The sequence below is a fragment of the Oncorhynchus nerka genome, linkage group LG13 (assembly GCF_034236695.1).
Source record: "Oncorhynchus nerka isolate Pitt River linkage group LG13, Oner_Uvic_2.0, whole genome shotgun sequence".
Taxonomy (NCBI): domain Eukaryota; kingdom Metazoa; phylum Chordata; class Actinopteri; order Salmoniformes; family Salmonidae; genus Oncorhynchus; species Oncorhynchus nerka.
In genome coordinates, this window is record NC_088408.1 from 75,063,127 (window position 1) to 75,073,516 (window position 10,390).

Below are 10,390 nucleotides of genomic sequence, written 5' to 3' on the forward strand. Positions count from 1 at the left end.
ATGACTCCAACCTAAGTGTATGTAAACCTCCGACCTCAACTGTATGTTCCCCAAGCCAATAAATCCCCTTGAATTGAATTGAGAGAGAGAGAGAGAGAGAGAGAGAGAGAGAGAGAGAGAGAGAGAGAGAGAGAGGAGAACTATGTGTGTATGGTTCCAGCTCTCTGGTGCCGGAACCGTAACAGACATGATCAAAGGAAAGGAACAGGTTGGAACTGCCCTGTGAAGTGTACACACTGGGATGTTATCAGACTTGACATGTTGAATTGAGAACAGTGACCCCGGGGAATAATGCACTGATTCACATGGCAAAAATATACACCCATAAGACAACTCTGGCCTGCTTTAGCTGCAACTCAGTTAAATAATCTGCACAACAGGACCTGGATAATTCAACTGTATCTATGACAAAATAATCCAGAAATATCTGATCAAATAATATGAACAAAAATGTGACTTTGTTAACTAAATAATAATGACTTTGTGTTTTCAGTGATTCAGTACCTTGTGGTTCTGGTATGATGTCACGGCGATGAATGAGGTCTCTGAGAACATGTGCGTGCAGAAGGCTGTGTTCTTGGAACCAAACCCATTGTGTTCATCTGCTTTGACGATGTGGAGGCGGGGTTGGTATTTATGCATTGAGTTTAATATAATCTGCAATACAGCAAAAACAGAGACATACAGTAAACAGTAAAACACTGAATGCTGTAGAATGATGTAGAATGATTGTAGAATTTGTACTTGTAGAATGATATTCAATAGGGCCACAAAATTGCCCTTCTGTCTACTCTGGACCCATGCTAAATTGTTCATTTCCAGTTGTGTCTCTTTTTGTACCAATTTACTGGGTGTATCTTTGTTGTGGTCCCTCTCTAGTGTGTGTGTGTGTGTGTGTGTGTGTGTGTGTGTGTGTGTGTGTGTGTGTGTGTGTGTGTGTGTGTGTGTGTGTGTTCGTTGAGAGACCTAATCCTAATTGATGTGATAGACCTACCAGGCATGGGTATGAAGCATGAGCTAATGGCCCTGAACGTCATTAACATCATTATTGTGGTTACCGCTGTTTTATCAGCAGTGCTATCCATCTTCACACACACACGCGTGCGCGCACACACACACACACACACACACACAGGTAGAGAGAAGTAAAGGACTGACGTGTCCAAAGGGGTCCAGGTGGTTGTTAGTGAGTTTGAGTTTCTGGAAGGAGACAAGCTGGCGTGCCCAGTGGCTCCCAGTGGCTGGAGAGTCAGGGTGGACGTACAACCTCCCTGGCATGGCCGGCTCCGCCTTCCCCGAAACAGACCTGACACACACACACGCACACTGAATTCACACGTTGACAACTCAACAAAATATCAATCACAATAGGACGCTGATGTGAGTGTCAGATGGCCCTGCTTTGACCCAGCCCTGCCCTATTCTGCCGCCACTCGTACTGTATGTTTCTCTCTCTCTCTCTCTCTCTCTCTCTCTCTCTCTCTCTCTCTCTCTCTCTCTCCTCTCTCTCTCTCTCTCTCTCTCTCTCTCTCTCTCACACACACACACACACACACACACACACACACACACACACACACACACACACACACACACACACACACACACACACACACAGTCTGACCCGGCCATGCTCTACACTGTTCCTCTACTGTCACAGGAGACACACAGATCTGACATGCCACGGTGGTGCCTCTGGCTGTATCTATTCTTATTATTAGACCAACATCCTCCTCACATTTAAACTGCTTTCAACATGAAGAGAGACACAGCTGGCCCCCATCAGTGACATCAGAATATGTTAATACCAATCCAGGTGTTAATCAGAGCGATGGATGACGTACAAGCAAATCACAACCATGTGAGCATGAAAGATGTTTCCAAAAATGATCATCCTTGTAGGACAATAAACTATTCTGATCTATTTGAAACAGGCAAAATGTTCTGGTTCACATTAAATACACTGCTCAAAAAAATAAAGGGAAGACTTAAACAACACAATGTAACTCCAAGTCAATCACACTTCTGTGAAATCAAACTGTCCACTTAGGAAGCAACACTGATTGACAATACATTTCACATGCTGTTGTGCAAATGGAATAGACATCAGATGGTAATTATAGGCAATTAACAAGACACCCCCAATAAAGGAGTGGTTCTGCAGGTGGGGACCACAGACCACTTCTCAGTTCCTATGCTTCCTGGCTGATGTTTTGGTCACTTTTGAATGCTGGCGGTGCTTTCACTCTAGTGGTAGCATGAGACGGAGTCTACAACCCACACAAGTGGCTCAGGTAGTGCAGCTCATCCAGGATGGCACATCAATGCGAGCTGTGGCAAGAAGGTTTGCTGTGTTTGTCAGCGTAGTGTCCAGAGCATGGGGGCGCTACCAGGAGACAGGCCAGTACATCAGGAGACGTGGAGGAGGCCGTAGGAGAGCAACAACCCAGCAGCAGGACCGCTACCTCCGCCTTTGTGCAAGGAGGAGCAGGAGGAGCACTGCCAGAGCCCTGCAAAATGACCTCCAGCAGGCCACAAATGTGCATGTGTCTACTCCAACGGTCAGAAACAGACTCCATGAGGGTGGTATGAGGGCCCGGCGTACACAGGTGGGGGTTGTGCTTCCAGCCCAACACCGTGCAGGACGTTTGGCATTTGCCAGAGAACACCAAGATTGGCAAATTCACCACTGGCGCCCTGTGCTCTTCACAGATGAAAGCAGGTTCACACTGAGCACATGTGACAGACGTGACAGTCTGGAGACGCCGTGGAGAACGTTCTGCTGCCTGCAACATCCTGCAGCATGACCGGTTTGGCGGTGGGTCAGTCATGGTGTGGGGTGGCATTTCTTTGGGTGGCCGCACAACCCTCCATGTGCTCGCCAGAGGTAGCCTGACTGCCATTAGGTACCGAGATGAGATCCTCAGACCCCTTGTGAGACCATATGCTGGTGTGATTGGCCCTGGGTTCCTCCTAATGCAAGACAATGCTAGACCTCGTGTGGCTGGAGTGTGTCAGCAGTTCCTGCAAGAGGAAGGCATTGATGCTATGGACTGGCCCGCCCGTTCCCCAGACCTGAATCCAATTGAGCACATCTGGGACATCATGTCTCGCTCCATCCACCAACGTCACGTTGCACCACAGACTGTCCAGGAGTTGGCGGATGCTTTAGTCCAGGTCTGGGAGGAGATCCCTCAGGAGACCATCCGCCACCTCATCAGGAGCCTGCCCAGGCGTTGTAGGGAGGTCATACAGGCACGTGGAGGCCACACACACTACTGAGCCTCATTTAGACTTGTTTTAAGGACATTACATCAAAGTTGGATCAGCCTATAGTGTGGTTTTCCACTTTAATTTTGAGTGTGACTCCAAATCCAGACCTCCCTGGGTTGATAAATTTGATTTCCATTGATAATTTTTGTGTGATTTTGTTGTCAGCACATTCAACTATGTAAAGAAAAAAGTATTTAATAAGAATATTTCATTCATTCAGATCTAGGATGTGTTATTTTAGTGTTCCCTTTATTTTTTTTAGCAATGTACAATAGACCATGACGTGTGTGCTTGTTGTTGTCTGTGTGTATGACTTCTTAAGTTGGAATCTGTCTGAGAAGAAGGCCTCCAACTGGCCACAACTGGACCGAGCTGGAAAACATGTTCATTGAAGTTATTTCAAGTCTGTCAAATGGGACAGGGAAATGACAGAGCACCACGGATATTTACAAACAAAGGACCTTCCTTAGAGGGAAATCTACCCACGCACAACAGCGTTCACATTAGACATTAACATAGGGCCTTGTCCTAAACATGACTGAAAATGGGCCATCTGCCTCCCATTGGGCCAGGGGGATCAGCTGAATGAAGTGTCTTTTAGGGTGCAACAGGGCATCATCACGTGACCAGGGAGAGGATGACAGACTCACGCAGCACAAGTGGGTTTAGATCTCCCCTGCAGCCTCATGCTGGTGTGGACCTCAGAGAGACCTGGTCTTTAATCTGCCCGCCACATGAACCCATGGTACTGAGACTGAACCGGTGGTCAGGGACAGGGGGAGTGGAGCGCGGCCAGCAGGCAAACACAGGGAAATAGGGCACGGGGCACAGGGCACGGGGCACGGGGTAGGACTGGGACATCACTGCAGCGTTTTAGTAGGACTATACATCCACGGCTCTGCTCTGTGTTATATTTCTCTCTCTGTGATGTTGTTAAAATACAGCATATAGCATTTTATCATTTATGTAAATGTAATTCTTATCAGCATAGTCTTATTGGGATTAAATCTCTAATAGGAGAAATGGATATAAGCCTAGCTCTTGCTTTTCTGATACTTTGAAGCTTGAAACTTGACTATTGGGTGTGTTGAGTCAGTTATAGGCTACTAAGCCCATTTCAAGTATTTATTTAATAAGCTCATGAGATAAACATTCGTTTACATTTAACGCAAATAATACACATCAAGTAGGTTATTTAAATATGTAAAGATGTGATATGAAGCTTGCCATTTATTATCAGCGAACTTGTAGCGGTGGTCATCTGCTGGCACGATATCCATGAGGAGAATGTACTTGCTTTTAGGGTTGAGGCCCGTCACCTTCACCTTGTAGCAGGGGAACATCCGCCTGGCGAGACAGGAAAACCACCGACAGTAAGGAACATAGCAATATCAGTAGGCCTATCACTAAGGCATAACAACCATCGCTGCAGTTGTGAGCAAAAACCGAAACAAAACATACTTGTGGTAATTATAGGCTAAATAAAAATGTTAGGCTACAAACATTAATCACAAAAATGTGACTAAATATTTGAAGGTTTAACAGGTCTATAGGCCTAGTAGATTAGTTTTTTATATTTTCCTAAATGCTCCTTGGTAATTACCATATAGCCTAAGCCAACGTAAAAAGAGAGAAACAATGTGTTTGCAAGTTTATAGGCACACGCTTTTAATTCTCAATCTCACCTAATACAAAAATACATTCAGCAAAGAATAGGCTACTTTTACTTTTTCAAAACATTCCGCACTGATGTCTGAAGATAAAAAATGAAGAGATTAAGATAGGCTATTTTACCTTCCCGCCTTAGTGATGATCATCTCCGTTCCAACCTCGTGGAATTTATCCCACAGTTCCCGCTCTTGCATGTATACTTTTATTCCATCCATTCCCTGAGAACAGAGAGAATAGGTGAGATTATAAATATATTCAACATTTAAACCAAATACCCACTCCCTCCGCCATGAATATCCTACCAATAGGTCTATACAAACTTGTTATTTGAACATTGTAAAAAGAACAAATAAATAAAATAAAATAAAAATTAGTTTGTTCGGTAAAGCCTGCCAATTTACATTGTATTTTATCTTAATGAGACTAGGTCGTATTGGAACAGGTTTATTTTACATTAATAACAATAACAGTGTAAGCCTATGTATTACATGCTGCATACGCCTACATTGTTAAACAGGCTACTTACTGAAGGTTTCACATTTATCCGTCAACAACGATATTTAGCGGAGTTTGACACAGATTTGACCAGAGAGAAGCAGCCAGTCAGTCAGTGTTTCTCTGGGCATGTTCTAGGTAACCAAGCGACAGTTTAGAAACCGAATCTAGGTCATAGTCAGCTCCTGCATTCCTAAAACGGACTGTTTGTTTCTGCTTTGACATGACATGGACTCCTACCTAGCTGACTTTAGTTATTATATTGGGGGAATAAATTAATCGTTTAAATTAGTGGCCTAGGCCTATATTATTCTGTGAAAAAAATAGGTATCTCTAATAGGCTATAACACCATAGATTATTAGCCTAATAATGACATTATTTTCAATAAAAATGTTTCCATATCACTTAAGGAGAAAAATCATGCAAAAATCGTCATCACCCACAATATAAATAAATAAATGGAAGTACATCGTTTTTATGTTTAGAACTATTAAACACACACGCACACACAAGTTAGTTACCTGCTGTGTGCACGTTGTCTGCGGTGAAGGTGGCGAGCTCAGGGAGCGAGTGTGATTCTCCGGTTTGTTCTCTTTCGGTGAGTCCTTTTCGGTGTCCGCGCGCTCTTGGATGGCGCTAGCCATGACACCACCTGACACCGAGCGACACACGGTCGGGATAGACGCACGCACACACACACACACACACACACACACACACACACACACACACACACACACACACACACACACACACACACACACACACACACACACACTATTATCACTATTAGCCAATTAGACCTACTACAGAGGCAATCATTCAATATTCCGTTAAGCTAATAGCCAAAGGAGATAGGCCTATATGGATGCTGTATTTTCAGAATCATCGGCCTAGGCCTCAATTCGTTGGAGCATGGGCTCGACAAGGTGTAGTGTCGAAAGCGTTCCACAGGGATGCGGGCCCATGTTGACTCCAATGCTTCCCATAGTTGTGCCAAGTTGGCTGGATGTCCTTTGGGTGGTGGACCGTTCTTGATACACACGCGGAACTGTTGAGCGTGAAAAACCCAGCAGTGTTGCAGTTCTTGATACAAACGGGTAGCACCTACCATACCCCATTCAAAGGCACTTAAATATTTTGTCTTGCCCATTCACCCTCTGAATGACACACATACACAATCCATGTCTTAATTGGCATAAATATCCTTCTTTAACCTGTCTCCTCCCCTTCGTCTACACCCGAAGTGGATTTAACAAGTGACATCAATAAGGGAAACAGCTTTCACCTATTCACCTGGTCAGTGTCTATGTCACGGAAAGAGACGGTGTTCTTAATGTTTTGTACACCCAGTGTATATCCGGATTCAATTATATGCTTAGTTTATCATCCAAATGAAAAGCGTTCACTAAAGCGTGTATTATAGGCTACATTAAAACGTTGCAAAATAAAGCAAATATGATCTCCACTAATATATTAATATGTTGACTGTAGAGCTGAAAATATTGACTTGAATTCAATGTGCAGCTCAGTCTCATTTCACAGAAAATATGCCAAAATAATAATGCAATTCAAACTAAAACTATACTACCAAATAATCTGGTTTATGCCTTTTAAAACACGTAAAGAAATATGCTCATGCACAAATGGTCTAGATAATAAAATGAAACAAATTAAGAAATCAAATATCAGTAGGCTAAGGCTTTGTGACAAACTATTATTAGGCCATATTGAAAATAATTTCATGATTATGTCACATGGTGGGCATATTAATTAACAACGCAATAATAACAACAATAATATTATCAACAATAACAACAATATTAATCATCACCATCATCATCATAATCATAATCTAATAACAGTCTAATAATGAATAATGTAGTTTATGCATACATGCATTTAGGCTTATAAATAATGTATCAATAATAACCTAAGAATAACACTATTTTAGGCTACTAGAAATCAAATATGTTATTAGTAAGCTATACAATGATATGATGCTATAAACTGTGAAAGATCAAGGCACACTGGTAAAAAAAACATTGTTTTCAATATATTATTGACTATAACATTTCTAGTGACGCTAAAGGCTCTTTCAATCTGTAAAACTGAAGCGTTACATATACGCGATAGAAATGTTAAGGTCATTTCTGATGGAGCCGAAATATGCAGCGTTTACCGTGAATGCAGTCTCCGCTAAATCAGGAACATTGACTTTAAATCTCAATCACGCTGTAAAACTGAATTTACGCGATGAGACTAAATAAAATCTAAACAGTGTTTCTAGATGACCGATGAGAGTTCCAGACTGCACATGAATATCTCTCACTGAACAGCATTATATATATACTACTTATTTTTCGGTGTATTTTTGTTCTGTCAAATAATGTGGCCAAATCAGCTACTTCTATTTGAAGTAGCCTATTTGATAGTATTTTCAAATAACATCCTATAAATAGCCAAAACTATTTACAAATACTTGTTTCCAAAAACATATTATTTCAAATACCCATAGGACCAAACTGGGTTCAAATGCATATAGTATTTAAATATTTGTGTTTAAAATGTCACTTTGTGTATTTGAATATTTCCTCATGCCAATATTTTTCAAGTGTATTTCCAAATAGGCCTACATTCCAACATTAAACTACTTTTATTTTCAAATAAAAATGATCCAAATACTTAGCCTACTTCGAAATGACTTTGAAGTAATGGAAATCCCTACGTGAAATAGTATTTGAACCCAGGTCTGCACTATACATCAACTCTGGACAGGAACGTCATGGAGTCCGCTGTCTAAAGCCAAGCTGCTGAGACTAAACAACACATTCATACTCAAACACTTCTCAAACACTCCTTACTCTTTGGGTGTAGGCCGCCTACCTTATGCGCTGTTCTGTTTCGTCCCTGGAGAACACAGTTCAACGGTCATCCTGGTGTGTGTGTTAAATCACTGTCCCGAGTAGCTGTGTTACCTATATCCAAAATTCCCACAGGCCCACACTCATGCACTTAAGTAACCGAATGAATTAAAACACTCTGTGAGCAGACCTCCGTCATTAACGCATTATACAGTGAATATCATACTGGACGAAGGTTATATACGTCTTAGTATTTTAAAACTGGATTGTAGCCTATGTCTGGACAACCTTTCCTACTACTGTCTGACTCTGACCGTTGTCGCAGCCTGGTCGACCCTCAAGAGACCAGGCCCTAAATGCCCTAAATATCAGGAGTCAAATCGATCAAAGTAGGCCTATCACAATTATCAATTTATGTCACTGAAAGATTAAGATTGGATCAGAAGATGTCTCTCTCTCTCTCTCTCTCTCTCTCTCTCTCTCTCTCTCTCTCTCTCTCTCTCTCTCTCTCTTCTCACACACACACACACACACACACACACACACAATGAGAGGGAGATAGAAAATGGGGGGGTAGTCGTTTTATGAGGATATGGTTTGGTTTAATAGCATGAAAGTAGACTACATAATCTCTATTGAAGAGAGGAGTAACAATAAATAAATACACGAATGCATTATCTCAGACTATAAATAGCTAAACTAGCCTAGACATGTATATTATCGCATAGGCTACCATCCTCCAAAGCTATTTGGTGCAGTGAGCGCGAAAATGTCTGGATTACTGACAATCGAGATAATCAACCGGCTGCGCGCAATACCGTGCAGCTCTAGCACAGAGTCAACCGGAGATGAAAGTTGAAGGGGGGGTCAACGCGAGGTAAACTGGCGTTCGTTTGGACTCGGCTCTCTCCGGTAGGCGAAATGAATTTGACTCTGATTTCCATGAAATAATCCATTCGCAATCAAACACACAGAAAAAGTCTGTCAGGACTACATTTGCAGATGTAGCCTATTACAATAGCCAAATTGTGTTAAATTATAGACCTGCGTTTGTGTAAGAAATTGTCTTTGTGTAGGCCTAAATAATTATAGCATATAGACTATTATATATACTTTTCTCACATTTTCTTGGCTTCGACTCATAGGCTACCGATAATGACTCCACATCCTTGACATTCTTCTTTGATATTCGTTCATGTTCTTCAAAACGGTCATTTTTGACGGTAATAAACTCATTCTTACAAGATTCTCACCAGAATTTGGGCTGTTATATATGCAGTGTCCCGCGCGCTCTAACGCGCAAGTTTCCCTTCAACCCAAACATTATTTTCTCAAGTGATAGCCTTGCAGATCATTTAATAATAGTCCTATATTAATAGTCTTATATTATATGCTTTCATAAATATATGCTAAGTAGGATAGATCTCTATTTTTATCACAAATAAAAAGACAAACGACTATAGCCTGTAGGCCATGCACCTCTCCAAAACAGACCAGGTTATTTCAACAATTGTTGTGTCTTACCGTGTTCAGATGTCAGTTCAGCGCGGGGACATTTATATTCTATTGACTCTATTCGGTTTGTAGGCTACTAGTCTGTCAACAGTCCTCGACGGTCTCATATGAAGCAGTCCATACGTCTGTGCGTTGGGGCATTCATATAAATAATGTGCTGTCATGCAGTGGCATTAGGATTGTGGCTGTTGTGGAGTGGAGATTGTGTGTGTTGAGGGGGATTCTCTGATAACGGTTTCCGTCGCCACGTACACCACACACGTCACCGCGCTCACACGACTAACCCCCCGCGGACCCGCACGGTTTGGTCGACCCTCAAGAGACCAGGCCCTAAATGCCCTAAATATCAGGAGTCAAATCGATCAAAGTAGGCCTATCACAATTATCAATTTATGTCACTGAAAGATTGGATCAGAAGATGTCTCTCTCTCTCTCTCTCTCTCACACACACACACACACACACACACACACACACACACACACACACACACACACACACACACACACACACACACACACACACACACACACACACACACACACACACACAATGAGAGGGAGATAGAAAATG

General features: G+C 42.1%; 1 protein-coding gene across 1 annotated transcript in view; it reads right to left on the reverse strand.

Annotated features, from left to right (window-relative positions):
• LOC115140142 (T-box transcription factor TBX5-like) overlaps positions 1–9,997 on the reverse strand; it is a 25,824-nt gene extending 15,827 nt beyond the window's left edge. Inside the window, exons 1-6 of the mRNA XM_065026696.1 lie at positions 9,829–9,997; positions 5,962–6,092; positions 5,068–5,162; positions 4,501–4,620; positions 1,159–1,306; positions 505–657 (exon numbers count right to left, since the gene is read on the reverse strand). Coding sequence (XP_064882768.1) covers positions 505–657; positions 1,159–1,306; positions 4,501–4,620; positions 5,068–5,162; positions 5,962–6,084 — 639 coding nt within the window. The 5' untranslated portion in view covers positions 6,085–6,092; positions 9,829–9,997. The remainder of the gene's footprint in view (positions 1–504; positions 658–1,158; positions 1,307–4,500; positions 4,621–5,067; positions 5,163–5,961; positions 6,093–9,828) is intronic.
• Between the last annotated feature and the right edge of the window lie 393 nt (positions 9,998–10,390).